The sequence below is a fragment of the Amblyomma americanum genome, chromosome 11, assembly GCF_052857255.1.
Source record: "Amblyomma americanum isolate KBUSLIRL-KWMA chromosome 11, ASM5285725v1, whole genome shotgun sequence".
In the NCBI taxonomy this organism is placed as follows: Eukaryota; Metazoa; Arthropoda; class Arachnida; order Ixodida; family Ixodidae; genus Amblyomma; species Amblyomma americanum.
In genome coordinates, this window is record NC_135507.1 from 15,459,423 (window position 1) to 15,484,585 (window position 25,163).

Consider the following 25,163-nt stretch of genomic DNA (forward strand, 5'->3'; position numbering starts at 1 on the left):
GGTTTCTTTCTCAGATACACAAGGTGAATCCTTCCGGTCCAGGATCCGGAATACCCAAGTTCAAACCTGATCGCGGCGGCTGCGTTTCGATGGAGGCGATACGCTAAACCGCCCGCTAAGTCGCCCGTGTGCTGTGCGATGGCAGTGCACTATCCCTGCCCCAGATTAGGGGCGTAAGGTTTAATAGTTTTCTTCTGCTTCACAACCAATAAGCCACTGCAGCAGGTTGGTTTTGATAGCAGTGCGCTGTGACACCAGCATCAATCTACAGGCAACAGGCATCGAAGAGTCGTGGACAGCTTGTTCGGGAGCACATTGCTGGAGCACACCACAGGCCAAATGGAAGGGAGGCCACGCTGCGTCCAAAACGTTTTAAAGCGCTAGCTGTTAAAGCGAAGAGTCGTGGACTTCACCCACGATCACACGACCACTCCTTGCACATAGCCGGCACCTCGCACTATCTTCGTCGCAATCAGTTGGGCATGCAGTCATAAGACGGCGCTAAAGACAACGCCAAATGCTACAGCAACCAAAACCCATGATCAGATATGGGAACCTTCAACAGTCTTTAATACACTTGCAACCGAAGTTGCCATTGTTACTCTCACTGATGGCAGCATCATGTGCAGGCTGGTTTGCATCAGTCTTGTTACAGCATGTTGCACCGCTTAACATTTACGTCCACCATGCAGGAATGTGCCGGAGCGCTATATGCACTGTTGACATGTGCAGTGCCCAAATTAGACACTGGACCAAGCACAATGCTCATGTTCCGAAATGAGATACTGTACAGAAGTCATTTTTCTCGAGCTTAATATTTCACAAAATCAGGTAAAGTCCCGAGTAGTACTAAACTTTGGAAAGGCTAAGTGACAAGCTCCTTAGTGCTCCTTTAACCACATTATTCATGGGAGAAATTTCTTGCGATGTGCTGTTTATATGATTCGCGAAAAAAGAAAATTAGGTCTTCACAAAAATTCAATTCAAAAGTCGTTTTACAATATAAAAGAACTGGATGGAGCAACTTGTCCCTAATGGTGCTAAGTAACGTCTGCTCTTTATGATGATACTGATGGATAAAGCTTCAGTGTGCCGACGCACACTCTCCGTACAGACAAGAGCCAGAACTTTGCAAAATATTTTTATTCCCAATGCATGGCGAATGGCTGAACAGGCTTAAGCAATGACAGGCTGTGGGAGATGCCCACGGGAGACAAACCATCCTCCACACCACTGTAATATTTAGTCAGTGCAGATTCATAAAGGTCTCTTCAGGGAACAGCCAGTCTCTTAACTGAACAAACCATCAACACCACTATATGAAATAAGGGGAAAATATTTTACATAACGAACATATGTAGATGACTATGTTTCATGACTAACAAAAATATTTGTGTGCTCAAAGTGCATAAAGATGTCACAAACACCACACAAAATGTTTGTTTGGAGCCCATTCAGCTCATGTTCATGTCAGTGGCATGCAGCATAACAGCAAAGCTCTCGCCACTTGTGTATGAGGCATTAGTAGTTGCATATGACAGCCATGAGGTACCTCTTCAGTAAAAGCTTCATAGCTCACATTTTCAAAACTCCTTGCCAGGCAGGAAACCTTGCTCACAACCAATTCTTTCCCTCTCCCCTATTCCCAAGCCTGTGTTACCACAGCTCAGACTCCTTGTCGGCTGAAGGCACTTCGAGCACACGTGGAGAGTCCGTCAGCCTTGCTACCCGCTCCCCTTCAATAACATCCCCTATGATCCAAGCTGGGTATCCCTCCTGCTGCTCAATTTCTTTGCAATATGCTTCGGCATTCTCCTTTGGAAGGCACATCAGCAGTCCACCTGAGAAACAGAAAATGAAAACTTGCAACTCACTAATGCCATAAATCTGAACAGTATAAACTGTCACTGCAACCTATGAAATAAACTTGAAATGAAATTGCCGCTGTATTGCCGCAATTCCTGTATTGCCGCTGAATTGCTGCAATTCCTGTGTTATGATTATACAGTTGCCGACCGATTTTTCAGACTCGAAGGGACCCGAAAAATGGTCCGAATAATCGAACAGTCCAAAAAATCCGTGAAGTACAAAAATATCATTTTACTGAGATGAAATCGGCTTAAAAATGTCAGTGATTTTACCTTGCGGAAAAATTTCTCTTGCTGGCGAGGATCTGTGCCTGTATATGCGCCAATGTTGTGCTTTCACTGTACACGCTAGACAACAAGGTGACCGCATTTAGTTGGAATATTCCTAAGCTTCTTTGACAGACCCGGCGGGGCCATGTTGTCCACAACAAGAGTGTGCACAACACCGCTCGTCAAACACATGCAAAGATAAGGTACTTTTCGTTCAAAGTGGCGGAACCACCGGACGTAATCACAAAACAGCGAACGGATGCAACTTCGTGAAGACTGAGCGCCACTAGGTCGACGCAGTCAGGTAAACCCAAGTGACGAAACGCGAATGGCGAACGTATGATACCCGTCGCGGTAGCTCAGTGGTTAGAGCGCTCGGCTACTGATCCAGAGTACCCAGGTTGGAACCCGACCGCGGTGGCCGCGTTTCGATGGAGGCGAAACGCAAAGGCACCCCTGTGCTGTGCGATGTCAGTGCAAGTTAAAGATCCCCAGGTGGTCGAATTTATTCCGGAGCCCTCCATTACGGCACCTCTTTCTTCTCTCAGTCCCTCTCTTATCCCTTCCCACCGAGATGTGAGATAGCTCCTGCACAATTTCCTTCCCCCTACAACCAATTTTCAACGTATGGGACAAGCGATAACTACCCGTGTCATCGTCGGCGACAATACCAAGTTGACGGCGATGACAATCCGGCTGCCAACTCGAAATGTCAGAGATCGCAGGGGCCTCTACTAGCAACAATGAGGTACCGAAAGTATGTCAAGCCATCCAGCTGCAGCGTAAATCCACCTCAATCCATGATGGTGCCTTTTTCGCCGGCGAAAAGCCGATAAAATGGTCGATTTTGGCCAGCAGGCGACTGAAATGAGTCTGAAAAATCGAACTTTCGGACTTTTGAAGTCCGAAATATCCGTCGCAAATATGTACGCACTTCTATGGGGTGACTGAAGGTGCCTCATCGAGGCCCAAATTATCCTACAAGTCCGAATTATTGGAGTCCGAATTACCCGTAGGCTACTGTATACCGCAAAAAAATTAATGTGGATTAGCCCAGCTAATCCAGGATAAACAAAGCGAAAGCGAGATTGAGGTCTCCACTGACCCACAGAGCCGGTTGTGGGCCTTTCCTTTTGTGAAAATGAAGGGTCTTTGTAAAGTCCTCAATGCCAATGATCTCTATGAACACTGTGGCTCACTTGTTTTGTTTGCTTTTTGAGGAAAGGAAATAGCACAGTAACCTCTCACATCTAAAGGAAGGGATAAAGGAGGGAAGGAAAGAGGAAAGAGAAAACTGAAAATTGAAATTTGGATTTTGAGGAAAGGCCCTGAGCAACAGTGTGCCCTGACCTACAACCCCTGAGCAACAGCAGAACACTTGTGGCCCCTGTGGCTCAGTATCCCTCTCCTGCTGCTCAATTTCTTTGCAATATGCTTCCGCATTCTCCTTTGGAAGACACATCAGCAGTCCACCTGAGAAAGGGAAAGTGGAAACTTGCATCCCAACTACCAGTGACTACTAGTGGCGCATGCGCAGTAGTGACTAGGGAGCGAGAGAGAGAGAAACAGGCAACAGAGTCGGCGGCGGCCACCTGCACCACTCCATCCACGGCCACCTGCACCTTGCGTGTGACGTCACTCCTGGCGGTGTTGTTGACTAGTGTAGTGAAGCTTTTCGCTTCAAAACCGGAATATAGGTCGAACTTTTCTTCAACAAACCACAGTGAAAAGTCGACCCCCGTCTTATACACCGGTCATTGGCGGAAAAACTACGGAAGTCTTGCAACAATGGGCGGCTGAACTCAACAGCCTCCATCACCATCGCCATCAGCAGCAGTGCAGGTCCAAAGCGGAAGCCGACGGCAATTTACCGCCGCCTTCAAGAAAAACGCGATAGAGTATGCGGAAGCTCACGGGAACCTGGCGGCACAGCGCGAATTTGGATTATCCGAAAAGAGCATTCAGTACTGGCGGAGGCAGAAGCTGCGTATTACAACTTGCAGCAACCAGAAGAAAGCATCATTTCATGGGCGGACCACAGTGTACCCAGAATTGGAAGGAAAGGTTGTGCTGCATGCAAGATCGCTGCCTGTGACTGCCCAATGCATCCGCATGAAAGCGGTAGAGATCGCGCGTGCCTCTAGACTCACGAGGGCACAATTCAAAGGCTTGCCATCCTAGGTGTAGAGATTCATGAAGAGGAAGGGCTTTGCTCTATGGCGCAGTACTTGCGTGTGCCAGAAACAAACAAGCGGGTCGATGGGTGCACGATATCGTTAAAAAATTTGCGGGGTGTTCATACCAGCAGCATTTAAATGAAAACAAATACTGTCACCATTGTGCAACCTGTCAAGTAGTATTTGTTTCAAGGTAAGGGTGTCTTTTGGTACTTTTTTCATTGAAAAAGATTTTTTTCATTTTTAGAATTGGTTAGTTAGGGGGTCGACCTATATTCCGGTCTGACTTATAGTCCGGTTTTTACGGTATATATTTTTCATGCACTCCACTTCTTCTCTAATGACCCAAGGGGCCTTGAAGGTATTGAAAAAAGAAAAACAAATAAATTCCATATGCTAATATATTGGCAAAAGAATTTGGCAAGAGAGAACACCCAAAATGATGCTTTAACAAGTTCATTGCATCTTGGGTGACCGGTGGGTTATCCAAGATACTGAGTTGCGCGATGGATCCGTCGCTATGCTCTTATTTATCAAGGAGCCTGTGGAAAGGACACGCACCATGTCGCTGTTGCCATTTATTGGCGTTTCCAGGAAGTTGGCTTATCCAAGTAAAAAAAAAATTTTGATACAATAGCACTAAGAGCAGCGTTATCTGTGTGAAGACAAGAAATTTTCTCTATGTGAAGCCTCAAGAAGTGCCAATGACCTCCCTACTTCACCCTCCACAAGAACTATGCATCCATCACCACCCCTCCTGCCTCCACGCACCAGAATCCCATGCAGCAGCAGAATAAAGCAAGCAACAGCAAAATCAAACTGAAAGAGCCAGCTGCCCCCCAGAATCATCCCCAACCAGCCACAGCCCCACCATGACCCCTTAGCTAGGAGGCTGCCAACCTAGACACTCTCCAGAAAAGTTCTGCCGCCTGCACAAAGCTTCGGCTTAAAGTAAAAGCATTCATTAACATAAAAGCATCAAAGTAATCACTAAGCAAAAATCTAACTGCTATTACGGCTTTCTCACATCAGGTTTCATGATCGTCCTGTCAATTTTGTTTTCTTTTGTCCTAATACTACTCAGAGTAGAACATCTGATTACATCACAAAAATCAGAAAAGAATTTCACCCAAAAGGAAACAACAACATATCTTTCCAAGGAACAACAGGATATCTAAGACCGGAACAGCATCACTTTCATGTAACTCTTAATTCTTCACACATTTTAGCACTTCCTGAGGGTGAAAGTTTGAAAATTTGTGTTGTATCTACATTCAAAAAGCTGTCAAAGACATGAGAAGGGAATTCTACAATAGAGAAAAAAAAAATTTGACTGGTTGTCAGTCAGTGGCTCACCAGAGGTCTCGGCCGAATACCCCTGCATTAGTTTGAAGGAGGTGCCCGTGGCGGCCAGCAGGGCAGGAACTTTGGCTATGATGGGCAGCGTGTGGATCACAAACCCCACTGAGCGCTGCTGCACCTGCACCAAGTTCTGGGCGTGGCCGAGCAGACCGAAGCCTGTCACGTCGGTGGCACCGTGGCAGCTATGCTTGTGCATTAGCCGAGCTCCTGAAACAACAAAGGCAAAAAAAAATTGTTTTAGCACAGTTTCCGCAAAAGCAGGAGTGAAGTGAACGTCAATGCCCACTTGGTCACAAAATATACAACTGATGAATGGTCATGCAATGCCTTTCATTTCAAGGGGAAAAAAATGTAGCTGGTCTGATAAAGACCTGCTGTGATCAAAATGAAAACTTTTCCTCATCAAAAGTCTGCAATTTTATGGTAGCCTTCTTGCATGCAGACAGTGAATTACTAGTAAGTGGAACACACATACTTGTACTTGCAAAATGTGAGACTGCATACATACTACCAGCATACCCTGTGAGGTGGTAGCAACAATGTGAGACTGCATACATACTACCAGCATACCCTGTGAGGTGGTAGCAACTAAATTACTGCAGTCTTTAATGTTGGTCGCCAGGTTATCACTGTCCCCTTTCCCATGGGCTGCTAACCAGCTTAGATATTTCCATGTAATAAACAAGGAAGTAAAAACCAGATGGACAAAATACAGTAGCCGAAGGGTAATTCGGGCTCCAATAATTCGGACTTGTAGGATATTTCGGACCTCGATGAGGCACCGTCAGTCACCCCATAGAAGCGTATACATATTCGAGACGGATATTTCGGACTTGAAAAGTCCGAAAGTTCAATTTTTTGGACTAATTTCGGTCGCCTGTGGGCCAAAATCAGCCATCTTATCGTCTTTTCGACATTGGCTTGACATACTTTCGGTACCTCATTGTTGCCAGTAGAGGTCCCTGCGATCTCTAACACTTCGAGGCGGCAGCCGGATTGTCATCGCCGTCAACTTGGTATTGTCGCCGACGATGACACGGGTGGTTATCGCTTGTCCCATACGTTGAAAATTGGTTGCAAGGGGAAGGAAATTGTGCAGGAGTTATCTCACATGTCAGCGGGAAGGGATAAGAGAGGAACTGAGAGAAGAAAGAGGTGCCGTAATGGAGGGCTCTGGAATAATTTCGACCACGTGGGGATCTTTAACGTGCACTGACATCCCACAGCACACGAGCGTCCTTGCGTTCTACCTCCATCGAAATGCGGCCACTGCGGTCGGGTTCCAACCCGGGTACTCCAGATCAGTAGCCGAGCGCCCTAAGCACTGAGCCACCGCGGCGGGTCTCATACATTCTCCATTCGCCGTTTGCCGCGTCAACCGAGTGGCGCTCAGTCTTCACGAAGTTACATCCGTTCGCCGTTTTGTGATTGTGGCCGGTGGTTCCACCGCTTTGAACGAAAAGTGCCTTATCTTTGCGTGTGTTTGACGAGCGGTGTGGTGCACACTCGGGTTGCGGACGGCATAACCCCGCCGGGTCCGTCAAAGAAGTGTGGGAAGTATTCCAACTAAATGTGGTGACCTTGCTGTCTAACGTGTACAGTGAAAGCACAACTTTGGCGCAAATACAGATGCAAATCGTCGCCAGCAAGAGAAATTTTCCGCAAGGTAAAATCAGTGACATTTTTAAGCCAATTTCATCTCAATAAAGCGATTTTTTTGTACTTCACGGATTTTTCGGACTGTTTGATTATTCGGACCATTTTTCGGGTCCCTTCGAGTTCGAAAAATCGTTCGGCGACTGTACAGTAAATCCCAGCACCACCACCTTCTCAAAGCTAGTGTTTTCCAATCTAATCTAACCTGTATCCTTGTTTCTACTATCCAAAGACACAACGTTAATGATTTTCTTTTTCTTTTCCTTATTCATTGCCATCACACTGGAGTGAAAGGCTGTGGTAGTAAAGAGACAGCCACAAGGATGAGATGCTTCACAACAGAAAACAAACAACTGGTGGTGGGGGGAAGCCTCAGTCCCCTAACAAATATTTCAACAAGACGACTTTTCTTTTCTCCCACCTCTTGTCTAGATGCGACAGCATCACTCTTCTTGCGTTCACCTTTTTACATCTTCCCTTCCTTACTGCTGCCTTTTTAATCCTGCTGCCTCCTTGCCCATCCTTTTTTTCTCCAAATGAATCCCCCAATTTCTTGGTGCATTTACATGTCATGATGTCCTTTGCTCTCGCATATTTTGCAGAATCTACCAAGTGCGGCAACATCTCCTTAAGTGCGTTATCAAATTCTTGGAGCTTCTTTTTATTTGTTTGCACTAATGTCCTGCACTTTTCGTTTTCAGTGCTATACCACATCCCATCTCATTATTTATGCTACGATTACTGTAGTTGAAGCTGTTTTCATCATGGGACATGGATTTATTATTGTTGCCCTGACCACTGCTGTACTTAATTTATTAACTATTTTATTGTCACCTTCTTAAAGCATTGCTCACAGTTTGTATGCACTTTAGTATCCGTCCACTCTCTTTCTGTTACTGCACGTGTTTCACCTCTACAATACCTCAGGAAGGCATTGCAGAATGTGCCGTAAATAAACACATAAGCAAATAAAAAAGAACTACAGACACGAACAAATCAGCACCAACCAGTGAGATTGAGACGTGCCATGCAGTCCATTGCACGGAAGTAGACCCTGCGTACATCTTCTTCACTGATGCCAGCCTTGTCCAGCTGAGCACGGCGCTCCGGCTTCTCCAGCCACTGGTGAGCGTTCACTGCCACCTGGGTGCCAAGGGGCTTGGTCAGTACCAGCACGTCTCCAGGCTGTGCATTGTCTGGCCTGTAAAGGGAGCATAACAACATTTAGCAATTCGGTTAAACAGCCACGCTGATGAACATTCCAGTTTTTGTCTAGGGCCTTCTCTGTTGTTCTGAAACAGCTTGCTTTTAATGACACAGTGACTACTTCTGTAGCTAACCTTCTCCAAAGATAACGTTGAGACAGGCATGGCATTACTATTGCTGTCATTCTTTGCTCTGGAGGAAGGCATATGTTCAAGGGTTCTTGCTGCAATTTTTTTTCTGTTTACATTATATTGCCATTTTCAAAATTTCACTGTCTATGCGAAGGACCTGCCGGGCCTTTTCTATAAGTACTCTACTTGCAAAAAGCATCAGCGTTGACTTAGTGGAGTGCAAAATGGTATCAGAACATTGTTGGTGGGTGCGGGATAGCACTTGAAATAATGACAATTCCAATAAGACATCGTTTGAACTTGTGCAAAAGTGAAGCCATGTGTTGAAAGACAAGCATTGATCATGTTACTATCATGAAATGTTAACTGACACTGCATTCTCAAAAGGTTTTAGCGTAGCTGCTAGTACTTGTACAGAACATTGAAAGCTTGTTAATACGAACTCGACAGGGACGACGACACAGTTCAAATTAACTGAAGTTCGAACAAGCAAAAGTGAACAGAATATGCATTTGGGAAGCAGTCGGGCAGTGTGATTACCCATTTTATGGTCCTAAAGTATTCCTTCATCACCTCCTACTTTTTATCTGAAGGCCTTTTCTTCACCTTCAAAACTGAAGAGGCGAGTAGCATTCAGCGCGTCCAAACTATCGTAGCGGAGGGCCACACTGAAGTTGCAAAAGCCATACAACCACCACTGAGCATGGTCACAAGGACTATCGTGCTGCGTCTGCCGCTTTTCGGCCAAAACGATATAGTGCAACCTCTGTGACTTGCAAATTCACACTAGCAAGTCCTGAGGTTGCGTAAGCATTGAAGTTGACAAGCAAAGGTAACCCGGATGGCCACACGTATATTGTCCGATTTTGCAGCCTCCCCTAGCTCGAGGCGCACACTGACAAACCAATGAGTGCGGTTTTTGGCAATATCCTGTTTCGATAATGCACTGGCATTGACTTCACGTGTAGTTCCAATTTTCTCTTCAAGCGTTTTGGCACAGTAATCACTGCAGATGGAAGACAATTCTAAATGCGGTACACCGTGTAGGTTGACTGCTCTGGCCGCAACCAATCACATGCAAAGGGCACTGGAAAACCGAGACAAAGACGCGCAGCAAACATCAGCCAAGCTCCAATTAGTTCGTTTGGCGCACGTCGTGGTTTCGCGCACGACCACGTGGTTTCGGATTCGAAGTGCTAGAGACGCTGCGATATGTCTGATTCGATGTAAGCATGTCGTCGCTGGTCATGTCATCGATTTCTCAACAGCAAAACCTAACACAGCAAGCTACTGAAGCCTTCGAGATCAACACATACAAGCAAGCCAGCTCGGAGGTCATGCAGTTAGTTGCCACCGCTAGCACAGAGAGAGAGAAACCCCTCCCTCGTTTCCCCAGCCTCTCGCGCCATTTTAACCCTGCCCAATTCTCTAAAGAGGTGGTGAAGTCTAGCGGGAATGTTTCTTGGTTCACCACGTCCTCCGCACCCCAGGCGCAATGGCGTGTTTTTCGAATTATTGGTGGCACAAACCAATCACGTTCAAATTAACAAATTAATGAGCTATGTTTTACATAGACCCCAGTGGAGCATGGCCAGACCAAGCCGTACAGTTCGAACTATCCAGAAATTCAAATTATGAGCTTTGGCTGTACAGTCAGGTATTTCTACGGGCAAACTACATCATCAGTGTCGTGATAATTTGGGTATTATGTAAGGTTTATCTGAACTTTGTAAACCAGGCTCATGCTGGAAAAATTCATCACACATAGTGCCCAACAGACAGCCTCAAATGCTCACATTTTGCATTTCATAAGCGCTAACACACACACAAACAGCACAGAAAACTTAATTCATCGGAAAAAAAAAAGGAAAACTGCACTCACGAGATGATTTCAGACTCCTTGCAGACTGATGATGCCACACCACCAATCATAGGCCAAGGATTGAGCACAGTCTGCCCTCCGGTGACCTTTGTGCCTGCTTGTTCAGCCAAGTCCTGCGGAGAAACAAATGCCATTCAAGCTAGTTGCACCATGCTTACAACTTCAGTAGTGGGGCATAAACTCGGGCAGTGAAAAGAGTTAAAAGCTGAAGTCCTTGAACAGCTGGTTTCTGATATGGACATCTCTTGTAGATCTAGTCTCCAGTTATCTCTTCACCATGCTAAGCGCACTAACTTGAAAAAGAAATCTGAGATTGCATTCAAATTTTGAGAGCTCACATAACTAGTGCCCTCACACTCAGATTAGCTCTGATAGGCACCCATGGTCTCCACACACCTAAAAACATTGATGCAGACATCTTAGGTTTTACTGCAGTAGGGGCCGATCCTACCTTGATTCCCTTGATGAGAAGAGGCACGACAATGTCCCTCTGTTTTTCAGTGAGCTTGGTGCTGACAGCCATTACCATCAGCATGTTATCGCAGCGGGTCACGCCAAGTGCATAAAGATCGGACAGCACATTGGCACACGCTATCTTGCCCTGCAACAAACAAAAACAATGAATAAGAATGCATCCTGTACACATGGTGCCAGCACATGACACCAACATGAGGCCTGTCACCTATTTGATTTAATATTTTGTAACAACGAAGATGTGTCAATGCAGTAGTGGCAGTGCTATAGCTAAGCGCGCGCTGCTGGCCAGCTCAAGAACAACCGCCGACGTAAGGTAACAAACTCCGCTACCGCGTTGACACATCATTGTTACAATTGGATTTATTTACAGGTTTATAGAAAGTATATTTATAGTGTGGTATTGAGCCCAATAAGACTGCTCAGTAAGTGACTTGTTACCTAGACTAGCCAATAAGTTAACAAACTTAGCACTTAGAAACTCTGATTATAGAAAAAGTTTGGTGATACTCCTACAGCTACAAGAATATATATTTAATACTGCTTGGTTTAGTTTTATCGCTTGGTATTAAAACTACGGACACATAACTTTCTGCAAAAGAATAATAGTATTTTTGGTACGGTCGACTGAAGTGACAGCAGAGCACTGTGATGTTGAAGTTTGAGAATACAATCTACCATCAGGCTATTAAATGAATGCAAGAATTATTTTTTACAATGTTGAACACTTACGGCTTGGTAGGGGTCTTCAACAGATGGATAGAAGTAATCAATAGTTTGAACCAGAGAATAACCAGAATCACCAAGGGGCACAACACTGGAATCCATGCCAATGTCTGAATGGAAAAAAATATGTATATTAGTCAGGTTGTTATGAGTAGCTTCTTGATAAAGGGACAATTTCAGGGAAGCTCTCAGAGTTACTACATTTAAAAGCACTGTACAAGGCACACCATCAGAGCCGGGTTTGTTGCCCTTATGACTTAGAGAACTATAGACGCCTAGCATTAGTTCCATGTTTTCTTCTTTCAAATGATGCGTTAAGCATTAGAATACTTAAGTCACCGTGTGGCATTCACCTATTACCACTAAACAAAATGTAACTGAATTTCTTCTTTCATGCTATTTCGCTTTAATTAACCGAACAATGGCTGTGATGAGTGGTTCACACTAGGTAGCATGAGGCACGAAAAAAAAACCTGCAATATAAATGCTGATACATAGATATAATCCACTTAAACCAGCTTGCTTCAAGAGCTGGAATGACAACAAGCAACATATCAGCAGTTATATTGCCGTACTTTTCGTGCCTCATGTGACCTACTTGTCACACCCATCATTTGGTTGATGAAACTGAAACTTAAACAGCGCCAAGAAGAAATTAAATTATAAATTTAGCAGCCACAGGCGAGTACCAGGCGGTGATCCATGTATTCTAATGTCTAAAGCATGACTTGAAAGAAGAAAAAGTGCAAGCAAAAACTTTAGTGTCCATAGTCCTTTAATGTGAGGCTAAATTTGTACTGAAAGGGAAGATTATTCATAATCCAGCACAAATACTATGTAGGGACAGACGAAGGGGAATGAAACATAGTCTACCGGCCTGTACCCGAAAGTGTAATGAGCTTTATATCCGAACACAAGAATAAAGCTGACCATGCCACACAACTGTAAATGTTTAGTCAATCTGCTGTACCAGACGAGAGTGTCGTGCACATCTTCAGCCACTAAATTCTTCAATTAATTATTAAGTTATCGGTGTGTGTTGTAAAACAGAGCGCAGCTACTTGAGCGTCTGTGTTCAGTTTGTAAAACTAAAGTACACTTGGATCTTTATCAATGTCAATATCACCTCACTATCATATTTTAGTCACTGACAGTCATTGTCCCTCCCTAATGCTTTTAGTGCAAAAGCACTATTCCAGATGTACCAACCCCTAGCAAGAATCTTGTCTTGTGCTCTGTACTATCCCGAGCTCGGGTCAGTTCGGAGCAGCATCGCGCAAGCTGCAGCCAATCGAATGAAGCTCAGGTAAGTTCGGAGGAGCATCGCGCCAACTGTAGCCAATGGGAGGAGGGCATCGCACCACCTAGGTCAAATAACCTTGTGGCAACATCACAACCTGCCCATTGGATTGTGAGAAAACTGACCGCCGTGGCAGTTAAATTAATGATTGGTCGCAAAAGGTTGCTCGGGAAGCGGAACATGGGTCGCACAATTCCTACCGGTGGCTATAATAGAAACAGACACTTGTCAATGCAATGGCACATCCTTTATCCTCTGTGCCACTGCGCTGGTAGTGGCACGAGGACTTGCCGCCATCTATAAATGTTAAGTAGAGGATTACCACTTCTGCCTATATGGGCATTATCCTACTAAACCCCTCAGAGCGGCGCTTAAGTGTCCCCTGCTTTTACACGTGTGCTTGGTTTAACTACGTTAAACCCCTACCACTTTTTTTTTGTTTAAAGGATACTCAACTTGAAACATCACTCACACTATGTGTCACGTCACTAATGAAGTTATACACACATAAATTTAGGCATGACAGAGTGAACCGAGTTCACTGAATGCCAGAGGTATTCTCTCACCAATGACTGATTCAACAACTGCAATTTTATAAAACAGCAGAAGCATAAAACAAAATGATCAATAAGTATATCCTGCATCACATAATACATTCATTTCAATGCTGGTACAATAAAAAATGCTTAATTTCATCATGACATAAATGGCAACCTTGTTGACTGACTGCACTGTTCTGAACATTAAATAGCTAGATCAAGACAGTGATCAACAATTCCAAGTTGATGAACTTTGTATTTTTTGTAGGCTGGACTAAAGTGAAAAAAAGAGCAGAATGATGTTAGCACCTGCTATAGCACACTAATGCATGCAAGTGAACAATTGAGTATTTTTGCGCCGGTACAAGTACATAACACCACTATGAGTACTTATGTCCTGAAGCCAGTAGTACGTTCGTTTCAGTGCCGTACGGTTACAAAGCGTCACCGCAGTCGAAAAATCTGTTGAGCATGCCGTTCTGATACTTGTACGTACAATCAGGCAAAGACGACAACAAAGTATCTGCACAAGTGTTCAATGTACAAATTAAAACAAGCTGCTCCAAAGCTTGAACGTACCGATCTGTGTTCCCTCAGGGCGGTGCGACACGGTCTGCTGTGCTTCGCCGTCTCCCCTCAGCGAATTGAGCAGCTTGTTGAGCACACCCTGGGGAACCTTGCAGCCTCATCCCTTCATGTCAGCCAGGCCCAGGAGCCGAAACTCCGGCTCGAGCCCGTGCTCGGCGTTGTCGAAAGGGCGGTAGACCACCGTCGCGCCGCTGGCTCCGCGTCGGAACACGTAGCTTCGGCCGGCGACAGCATCGACACGTGCAGCCTCACCACTCATCGCGGCGAAAGTTCGAACGGCGGGTGGCAGCGGCGGCTTACTCAGTCTGAGCAGGAGAAGAAAAGGAAGTAATAACGCCTCCAGCCAATAAGAATTGATCACCGATCAATTCGATTAATTCACACAGTGGAGCGGCAGCGGACAGCTTTGCCCAAACCGACTGCTCATGACAGCCAGCCGACTTATTACCTGCTCGCTTTCCTCGGAGCCTGTCGAACGCAGCTCCAATATCGACCCAGGAGAACTATCTTCATGCGCTTGCTTGCTGGCACTTCCCTATGCGTTTTCCCACCTTTTTCTTTTACATGTAGCGCAAAGATTAGTAGTAGCACTGCTACCTGCACAAACTATTATTTGCCACCTAGCGGCTATTTTTCAAAGTTTGCCGTTGTTTTTACCATAGCAGCGCCTCCTCTATACTATTTTTATTTTATGATGATTAAAAATGCAAAAATTTTATTGAAATTTCAAATGCATGCAACGTTACCTAAGCATGTAAGCTTTATGCACACACGCAAAAATAACTTGCAGTCACTAAAAACCGCAGCGCCAGGAAAAACAAAGTGGCAATACTTGCACGCCGTCTGGATGGTGTGCCTGAATGTCACGCCTAATCCCTTAGTGACCTGACGAAATCAGCGGGAAAGATAAAGTCGCAAGTGCTTCGGAAAGCTCCTTGAATGATAAGACCTTGTCGTTGCCGGCCGGGGTAAGCAGGAGGAAACTCTGGGCAGCACCTCTCTGGCTGATAGCGCAACACAGCGCGAGGTTGTCAAGGCACAGTGAAAGCCGCAAGAACATCTTGGAATGGCTGAAAACCGGGAGAGGGACAAGATCACCTTGATCTGCACGCAAGGGATGCCTGCGTACGCCTTTCGGCCTCGAACACGCAAATTACAGTCATCGAATACCAGCGCTGATTCTCAGAGTGGCAAAATGTTTAAAGCCGAGCACCTGAAGCACATGTACACAGCCAGATCTCAGCGAAGGGCATTTCAAGAATTGTGAAATAAGCAGTCACAACTTGCAGCTTCGTAAGAAAAGAAAAGCCTTTATTCGATGCGCTCTTGAAAAGCCCATAACATAAAATTGCAAAATACAAGTGACAGCGTCAGGTAGTAGCCGACAGAGATATAAAAGGAAACGTGCAGCTATTCTATCGCATCTCTCGCCCTGAACATGAACAAGGAAAGTTCAGGCAAGCATTTGCTCTCATACCTAATATTGAACAGCTGCTGTTGGTGCATCACCAGGCCCCAACTCACCATGTGCCCTTGCTAAATTGGCTGGAGTGCTACCTGCAGCTAGTGGGGCATTCCCACCAAATTACATGCTTCTGCACTTGGTGCTTTAGCAGTTGGACAAGTGGTCATGAAACTGCCCAGTAATGACATCTTTCCTAACTAGGACTGCTATGAAATGCACAAAGTTATATAGTTAAGTACCCATTCACATCTGATCGCAGCTTCTCAATGTTAATTCCAACACTGGTGCCTTCCGTTTTGCCATTGTCGGGCTGTTTGATGAGTTCCCGCACATAAGCCTCCGGTAACTTGTGCTCAATCGCTCCAGCCACGATGACGGCCTTATAGAGAAGTGAAGGTAGGCACTTCTTGCCAGGTTTCCTGGTACCATAGAAATAAGTCCGACAGACCACCTCTTCTCCTGACGACAGCTTCACGGTCACATTGCCTGCATCATAGGAACTCTCTTGCCTGTGTTCGGGGAGAAAAAGGAGAGAAGACACATTAATATTCAGAAACAAAAGTAGTTATCATTGTTCTTAGAATTCAAACAAATGTGATATTCCTTCTTTTCTTGATTCCATTGAAAACAGGTTAAAAATAACAAGAATTTGGTTCACGTCAAATATATGGCAAACTAAGATGCAGTCCAGTGAGACACAAAATGGTTTGGACAGGCCAACTTTTGCACTGTAAAATTACTTGAACTCAATCACAGCTGCCTTTATCACAGATGCACCAAGATCGTAAGATGAGTGCTTGATTCATTCAAATCCAAAGTGGCAATGCATGCCTGAGGATGCAACACCACATTTACGAATCATTCTTGTTTTAGCTAGAATTTTTCCTTCTCTCAAGTATTATATTCAGCTCTTGTCAGAAGTCTGTCTGTGACAAATCCATGACACAATATGAAGACATTAGTTTTCGGATAAGTTTGGTTTAGTGCACATTATGCTAAGCTCTCACGCATGACGAAGACCACAAGACAAGCTCTTGTGTTGTGGGTTTCATTTCTGTCCTGTGAGCAGTTTCCTAACGGTGGTGCATCAGATCCCTCAGTATGTAATACAAGCCCCAATTTCCACCTTTGCTCTCACAGAGCACAATGTTTTGCAGTTTCCATTCATTTCATTCATGAAGAGTTTGTTGCAAGACATGAGCAGCAAATTTTGAATTTTTGCTTGTCAACAAATATAACTCACTTGTCGAGGTGTTCTAATTCTTTCACTGGAATTGTCCACACCACACCGTGCGTGGTCCGTTGATCATCCTTCTCGAGTGCGGCACTTGCACCTTGCCAGCTTTGATATTCATCGACGAAAACTATGCGATATCCCTGCAGAAAAACACATTCAGGTTCTCAATGTCTTCCTATATATTCTACCACAGAAGCAAGATTTCATTCCTCAGCCAAACAACTGCAGCAACCTCAACTAGCTACCTTAGTCTCATGTCAGACACTGTGCCAAATGTCAAAATTTACTGCCTGAAAATTTTACACTTGTGAAAACCAGATTTCAGACAAGTAAAGAAAATATCCACCTGCAAAGGTGGATATAAAAAATAAGAAAAGTAAAACACTTGGAAGTCCTAAAAGCAACACTGGAAGCCAGCCCAGCATTAGAATTGTGTGTCCAGACTATGCACAATTGATTGTAACTGTATTTTTGGAACTTCCAATGCTTCTTTTGTTATTTCTTCTTTCAGTAGCACTGTACAGAGTAGCCCAGCTGGAAAATTGAGTTTTGTTATTGGTGTAAAAGATGAGCCATAAACAAACAGTAAAGTACATCCAGACTGCTTCATCTTACTATTACAGGCTGCGAAATGAGAAAAATATATGTAGAGAACTGAAGTGAAATCATAAACTTTGAAAATAAAAACAAAAATTCCATCACCATCCCAATATCTTTTTCACAGGACAAGCCCAACTGTGCACCAATTTTGCTTTGAGTGCAGGGCTACGTGACAACTGACTCCCTTGCCTACACTGTAGTGTCCAATATGACTCAGCTTTCAAAAATAGGTCAGCTGAATTCTGCAGGGCAAGTGTCATGCAATGTTCATTACCCTCACATCAGGCTTTCACTTGTGCCCCAGTTACTCAGGGCCTTTGTTTCTAGATTTTATACACACTTGAAACAGCGCTGTACCAGACAAGGGAGAGAAAAGAATACATACACATTTGTACGTCTCCTCTTCCCATCATCATCTGGTTTGCATTGTTTAAAGTTTGAATGACCACCAACCCACCTCAACTTCCACACTAGCAATGTTGAAAATTTCACAAAAATCAAGCCCATATTAAACTGAGATATCTGGGCATAGAATAAGATAGTTGAATTGAGTTAACATGATATATTTGCATCAATTCCAATTACTTAGCTACTGCAGGGTTCAGAATAAACCTATAGCAGGTTACAGCAAGAAAAATTTTTTTTTTACATCAACCTTTTCCTTTTATATATCCATTTATTTATTGTACACCTCAAATGCCCCTGATAGGGGTATTACATGAGGGGAAATGCAATACAAAATGAATAGCACTGGGTTTAGAGCCCAATATTTTCGACGACGTTATTGAAATTAGTGGTGCTGGTGTGGAGTGCGGCCTCGGCAGGCAGGCCATATTCCATTCGACTGCTGTTTGAATTCAAACCAACTTGAAAATCTGGCTGCTTCAGAACAGTGCCGTCTAAAAATGGGTATCACTTGTGTGTCAGTCTGTGTGACAGGGGAAATGATGCGTAGGCTTGAGTGACAGAGGTTTAATGGAGCATTAACAGAGTAATTATTCAACACAGCAGGGCTATCTGAGATTAGTTTATAGCAGCTATCACTTTCTATTCAGTACCTGAGTGCAGCTGATTACTTCAGGTTGACTGCGAAATACACTTCGCAACTGCAGATTTTGGAAAGGATTCTAGCTAATCATGATGTTTCTAAATAAATTTGCAAGGGCTGCAGAGATCATGAGAATTAGGATTTCGCCCCGAAACTGAGGTACATATGCATGTACTCGCTGGTGTACTACATTAGTCCTTACGCCACACTTCAAATTTCCCGCACAGAAATCTGACGCCGAGTGCGAACTAGATTTCACTTGCAATAACAGAACGCAATTAACAAAGCCCTTGATAATAAACATTCGCTTCTTGTCCCATATGCGGCGTCAGCTGTACTTCAGGCGAATGTCGCGCGGTGCATGCACGCTTGTTTTTGTCCGTCCAGCGCACATGCACTTACCTCAAGCTCGCCAATGTCGAAGAACTTGGCCGTCGGATTGCATATGTGCATTCGATTTGACCACATGTTGCTTCCATAGGCGAAATACAGAATTTCGTCCGGGCTGTGGGTCTTCTCGACCGGAGACGTCATGTTCGCAAGAGACCTCGTACAGTGTGCGGGTGTCGCCACCAAAATGCTGCCTCCTTTCAGTACCGTCCTCCGGACTGCTACGAGCGAACGGAGTAAGCTTGTAAGCTCCCGTCGCGGCGATAGGAGGCACAGTAATGGCTGAAGCATCACACGCAGCTGGTTTTGCCGCTACGGTGACCTTTAGCACATACCATAGCGCCGTAGTGCAAGATAAACATAAAAAGCGCGCATATGAAGGCCACTGACACATGCTCAGAGTAGAGTTGGCAGAGCACGGCGAGACGCCGGCAGAGAACTCATGAAAGCACGTGAACGCCATTGGCTGCGCAGTGCACGCCTATGTGACGAAACCCGTATCAGGGCAACTATGTCAACATTCTGAGGTCTCGCTTTTTTTTTGTTGCGCTACTTTTCATTACCCTGCATAATCTTTTTCGCCTGACCTATCGTGCACTGGATAACAATCTCCACATAGCCACGACCATGATATTCGTGCAAGCGAAAGCGCACGGACCGGTTTCCGCAATCAACGGTCCTTTGTTTTTCTTGTGCCAGTACAATTTTATTTCTTCTTGTTACGCTCCAAAGGCTGGACAAGGAAAAGCTGGAGAAGCGTAACAGCGTATACACTCTAAAGGAACGAAATGGAAAGAAAGGCAATGAAACCCCGCGAGCTCCTTGCTTTTCCTCTCGTTCTCAGGCAAGGACGAAAATGATGGGCGAAACGGAGGCCACCTTCCGTCGTCTGCTGCTGGAAAGGGCGTAGAGAAGAGTAAAATGACGGCCGCCGGCGCACCCGTCATGCTCAGCGCCGAGCACAGCTGTGCAATGACGGAGTCAGATTTGGATCCAACAGATGCTATCGCCATCTGTGAGCTACATAAACAGTTTGCCGCATCAATTTTTTCAAGGAAACAATTCAGTTTGTCGTTGTGCTTCTAGATGACGCTGCAATCTGTAAGTGAAAAAGTTTTGATTTAATTGTAACTGGTTTTCGAAAAAACGTCTACCGGGAGTGCAGCGACTATTGTAGTTACAAGGCTCGGACAGTGCGCGGCCATTCAGTCAGCTGGTTGGCTGCAGGCCTAATCGCGGACGCGACATTTATCTCGTCCGGATAAGCGACCCGAATGTGTGAGTTCCGACGCCTACTTACGCCTTTACTGCGTCGTTATCGTCGGGCCAGCGTGCCGTCCCTGCATCGGGATTGGCTTGGCACGCACGAGAGCGCGCGCCGCTCGTATTTTTTTGCTTTCGCGGCGAGCATGCATAGATCGGTGGTCTGTTGCTCGAGTTTAGCTTGAGCGTGCTACTAGCGCGATTTATTCTGACTGAAGGTGATTCGCGCTACCTTGGTTAAGGGCTTATGTGCCGGCATGACCTCTTTGCTGTGAGAAATGCGCCGCAGCGGTTTCATCGCGTGTTGCAGCTTTCGTCTCTTCGTGTCCGCATTTATTGAAATGGTCGCGCAGTTCGTGATTCGCGCGAGGTTCTCCACTGATGGTCTCAAGGCATTGGCTGACGCCACTCCGTAGTTCACTTGCGAAAACTTGCACTCTATGATAGCAGTGGGCAGTCAGGATAGCAGATACTCGTTAGTTTATTGTTAGGTGTCATAACTGAGTGTCCCTCTAACGCGGAGTTATTTCTTGAACCGCGGTGTTTGCTGTGAATTACAGTGAAAATTGGTTTCGGTGCGAGTTGCTGAGATGCCGCAGTGACGGTGAATTGAAACGCTGTTCAGACACCTTTCAGCACGTCTACAAATCGACATGGTAAGGAGACGTCGTGCAGCTCTCAGAAGACACTGCAGGTGTTCGCGTCGCTGAACTCCGACACTTGAGCTGCGACTGCTTGATGCGCGTATGGAATATGCGCGCATCAATTATTCTTATTGGAGCTGTTCTTAATCAGGTGGACTGTGACCATCGAAGCATATCCCTGGCCCTTATTACCCATGGCATGTCACGATGGAAGATAATCGTCTCCTGTGCTGGGCACCACTCATTTTAATGTGGCGAATTCATTTGTATATACTTGTCAGTATGGAGCGCTTGTGATAGATTGACCTATACGTGTTCAAGCTAACCTGTTCTCTACATCCTGCTCACCACTTATTTGTCTACAAAGTCGTGCATAAGGTCATGTCACACATCCTGTTATAGACACTGCAGGTGTTCGCGTCGCTGAACTCCGACACTTGAGCTGCGACTGCTTGATGCGCGTGTGGAATATGCGCACATCAATTATTCTTATTGGAGCTGTTCTTAATCAGGTGGACTGTGAGCATCGAAGCATATCCCTGGCCCTTATTACCCATGGCATGTCACGATGGAAGATAATCGTCTCCTGTGCTGGGCACCACTCATTTTGATGTGGCGAATTCATTTGTATATACTTGTCAGTATGGAGCGCTTGTGATAGATCGACCTATACGTGTTCAAGCTAACCTGTTCTCTACATCCTGCTCACCACTTATTTGTCTACAAAGTCGTGCATAAGGTCATGTCACACATCCTGTTATAGACACTGCAGGTGTTCGCGTCGCTGAACTCCGACACTTGAGCTGCGACTGCTTGATGCGCGTATGGAATATGCGCACATCAATTATTCTTATTGGAGCTGTTCTTAATCAGGTGGACTGTGAGCATCGAAGCATTCATCCCTGGCCCTTATATGACCTTAACGTCCAGCGTAGATCCAGCGTTTAAATGGTTTCCATCGCACAGGTGGCAGTGCATTTGTTGCTGCTCTCTTGTAGAAAAGCGCGATTTTTTAAAACATTTTTTTCTTCTTTTGAGATATAACCCGCCGCGGTGGCTCAGTGGTTAGGGCGCTCGACTACTGAGCCGGAGTTCCCGGGTTCGAACCCGACCGCGGCGGCTGCGTTTTTATGGAGGAAAAACGCTAAGGCGCCCGTGTGCTGTGCGATGTCAGTGCACGTTAAATATCCCCAGGTGGTCGAAATTAATCCGGAGCCCTCCACTACGGCACCTATTTCTTCCTTTCTTCTTTCACTCCCTCCCTTATCCCTTCCCATACGGCGCGGTTCAGGTGTCCAACGATATATGAGACAGATACTGCGCCATTTCCTTTCCCCCCAAAAAACCAACCAATTATTATTATTTTGAGATATACGCAAAAGACAAGAAAAACGGGCAGAAAGAGAAAGATTCGTATAGTTCGATCGCCTATCTTGCGCGAGAATGTCACCTGTAATTCGAGCAGTGTCGAACACGCTGTGAAGGAGGACATTTATTCGTCTATTTTTCTTTTAAGTTCGTTGTAATAATAGCGACCCAGGGCAATCTGTGGACCGTGTCGGCTCAGCTTAATTACGTTTCAAAGCCGACTTGCCGACAGTGTTTTTTATTGCGAAGATACTGCGCACGTCTACCCACAGTCCATGATTGACGGAGACGTGATATATGTGACGTTTGATACGGCGCTGTATGAGCTCCATTGAGTGACACATATCGCGCAAAATTTGCACGTCGCTAAGCTGAGGTATAACTGCAACAACAACGAGAAAACAAGCGAGATATATGTATCATCGAAAGCGGAGCATATTTCACTTCTTTTGCCGTCCGCAGTGAAGGCTAAAAATAAAATAGCGACAGCTGCCGAAAACCCCGTTGCTCCGTAGGTGAGATATAGCTGTTGTAGAACGTAGTTTGCCTCGCAGGCGCAGGTGTTCAAACAACGGCTGTTGTGACACTGGGTGCCAAGTGCGTTATTTTCTTTCCTTGTGTGCCGTACGTAGGGAAATATTTCTTGGCCGTCGTGGTCTTAAAGCAGAGGAATATGTGTGTCCATAGTGTGCCCCAAGAACCTCACTCTACGCCATTCCCTTTTTTTTCTGTTATTCCTTCGTTTATTTTTGGAAGTGTTTAAGGTATAGAGTAGCGTTTGCAGCTGCTGGTCTTACACTGCCTTTCTTTTAATTGTTTCATCTTTCCTTTCCTTCGTTTCTTTTTTTTTTCCTTGTGCGTAGCGAGGTCGAATTTAAGTCGAGTGGTGCATGTGCTTCAATTAGAAAGAAATAACGTGTGTATAGAACTACCGTATCAACTCCAATTTAACCACGCCATGATTGTTAACGCAGCGCCGCTCCGCGCACCCCGCTCCGCACTGATGACGATTGCATTTCTGCAGAAAATACAGCACTAGAAATAGTGAGTCTAAGCACCGGCCAGGATCGTCTAGTGGCTTTAGCAATTTGTTATTGGGTAGTATCATGTAGGTTCACTATTCCAGCCGCATTCGATGCCAAAAAGAAATTAAACCTCCGGCCCAACCTCCTCTTCGGAGGAGGCGGCCCTCACTCTTGCTCTGACCACTCCCGATATTACCACCATGCATTGTCAGTGATTCTAAATCAGCCATCCACAATTACCCGCCGCGGTGGCTCAGTGGTTAGGGCGCTCGACTACAGATAATAATAATAATAATTGGTTTTTGGGGAAAGGAAATGGCGCAGTATCTGTCTCATATATCTTTGGACACCTCAACCGCGCCGACTACAGATCCGGAGTTCCCGGGTTCGAACCCGACCGCGGCGGCTGCGTTTTTATGGAGGAAAAACGCTAAGGCGCCCGTGTGCTGTGAGATGTCAGTGCACGTTGAAGATCCCCAGGTGGTCGAAATCGTTCCGGAGCCCTCCACTACGGCACCTATCTCTTCCTTTCTTCTTGCACTCCCTCCTCTATACCTTCCCTTACGGCGCGGTTCAGGTGTCCGCCGATATATGAGACAGATACTGTGCCATTTCCTTTCCCCAAAAACCAATTAGTAGTATTAGTAGCCATCCACAATTTCTGCGCGGGTTGGATATCCCGTCCAGCCCTGTCCCTCCTCTTGAAACACCCTTCATCCTTCTTTAGACCCCCGTACACTCAGTCCTAGCTGGCAACGAGGTGGCTCACGCCTGCGCCCGAGGTTTCACTGTCCGGGCGCCGGCCATGGAGTCCGCCTTCAGTCACTTGGCCCCGCTTACTGCGCGGGACCGCCTCCTCTCCTTTCATGACATATGTCACCATTACCGCCTCGGCCGCCTTGTATACCCCCCTGCAAAACCTCTAGATATCGCGAGATACTGTGGCGCCAGCTTTGATCAGACTCAAACTTTCCCCACTCCTGCCTTCCACCACTTCATCCACCCAGCTGTCTATCCCTCGTCAGCGTGTAATTTCTGCCCGGCCAGAGCAAACCATGACATCATGTGGGGCTGTGCTCGTCACTCCCCACCAAAATCCCTGAATATTAATTTAAAGGAGCAGTGGGAGGCTGCCCTACGCAGCCCAGCGCCTGATCTCCAGGACAAGGTCCCATAGATTGGGCCCAGAGGGTAGCGGAGGACTACCCAGCCTAGGACCTCTCTCCCTTTCCTGCTGCCCCCTTTTAGAGTCAATCAATCAATCTAGGTCCGCATACTCGTTATGTCCAAGTCGTCTGGAGAGTTTTCCTTGGCCGAGAGATTAGAGTTTTACATGTTACAATGACGCTGCTTAATGAATGAATGAATGATGGTTTAGGGGGTTTAACGTCCCAAAGCGACTCGGGCTATGAGGGCCGCCGTAGTGAAGGGCTCCGGAAATTTCGACCACCTGGGGTTCTTTAACGTGCACTGACATCGCACGGTACACGGGCCTCTAGAATTTCGCCTCCATGGAAATTCGATTGCCGGAGCCGGGATCGAACCCGCGTCTTTCGGGTCAGCAGCCGAGCGCCATAACCAGTGAGCCATCGCGGCGGCCGGAATGAATGAATGAACTAGAATGAGAAATGAGCAGCTGTCGTTTATTATGCCTGCGTGTAGCATGTACTGTATTTGCACTGCACGTTTGTCCGTCGACTATATGGCACGTCATCATAGCCCGCAGTGTATATATCTCCAGGGTGCAAAAATGCAATAACTCAAATTTCGATGAAAGCATCCTCACTCATCTTGTTAAACATCGCTTCTATATATAAATTTGCGGAAGTACGGCATATAACCACGTGTAGAATTTTGGTTTTGGTCGTCATTTCGAACGTTATAGTTGCGCAATGAGGACGCCGTAGTATAGTGCGTCGGTATGTAGGAGGTAGCAGTAGCTGT

The 25,163-nt window shown here is 45.7% G+C and overlaps 3 protein-coding genes across 8 annotated transcripts in view; 1 reads left to right on the top strand and 2 right to left on the bottom strand.

The window, feature by feature from the left end:
- Nucleotides 1-1,128: 1,128 nt before the first annotated feature.
- Nucleotides 1,129-15,033, bottom strand: LOC144110680 (inactive selenide, water dikinase-like protein). 3 transcript variants are annotated; one of them, XM_077643737.1, is made up of 8 exons: nucleotides 14,628-14,801; nucleotides 14,171-14,484; nucleotides 11,759-11,862; nucleotides 11,004-11,153; nucleotides 10,553-10,665; nucleotides 8,341-8,534; nucleotides 5,672-5,884; nucleotides 1,129-1,841 (listed from the first exon to the last, which is right to left on the bottom strand). In XM_077643737.1, the coding sequence occupies exons 3-8, from the start codon at nucleotides 11,852-11,854 to the stop codon at nucleotides 1,657-1,659; spliced, it is 951 nt and encodes a 316-aa protein (XP_077499863.1). In that variant the 5' UTR covers nucleotides 11,855-11,862; nucleotides 14,171-14,484; nucleotides 14,628-14,801; the 3' UTR covers nucleotides 1,129-1,656. The 3 variants fall into 3 exon arrangements, with proteins under 3 accessions (XP_077499863.1, XP_077499862.1, XP_077499861.1); XM_077643736.1 differs by lacking the exons at nucleotides 1,129-1,841; nucleotides 14,628-14,801 and adding exons at nucleotides 3,319-3,611; nucleotides 14,926-15,033; XM_077643735.1 differs by lacking the exon at nucleotides 1,129-1,841 and adding an exon at nucleotides 3,319-3,611 and having other exon boundaries at nucleotides 14,628-14,807.
- Nucleotides 15,034-15,469: 436 nt separating this feature from the next.
- LOC144110682 (gamma-glutamylcyclotransferase-like) lies at nucleotides 15,470-19,355 on the bottom strand. The gene is made up of 3 exons (XM_077643738.1): nucleotides 18,932-19,355; nucleotides 16,888-17,021; nucleotides 15,470-16,153 (listed from the first exon to the last, which is right to left on the bottom strand). The coding sequence occupies exons 1-3, from the start codon at nucleotides 19,208-19,210 to the stop codon at nucleotides 15,868-15,870; spliced, it is 699 nt and encodes a 232-aa protein (XP_077499864.1). The 5' UTR covers nucleotides 19,211-19,355; the 3' UTR covers nucleotides 15,470-15,867.
- Nucleotides 19,356-20,060: 705 nt separating this feature from the next.
- The window catches only part of LOC144110546 (phospholipid-transporting ATPase ABCA1-like), an 80,616-nt gene continuing 75,513 nt past the window's right edge, over nucleotides 20,061-25,163 (top strand). For 2 of the 4 annotated variants that reach the window (XM_077643557.1, XM_077643559.1), the window contains exon 1: nucleotides 20,086-20,197. The gene's annotated coding sequence lies outside the window, so the exon portion shown is untranslated. Of the gene's footprint in view, nucleotides 20,198-25,163 lie in introns of all 4 variants that reach the window. The other 2 variants (XM_077643556.1, XM_077643558.1) reach the window with 2 other exon arrangements.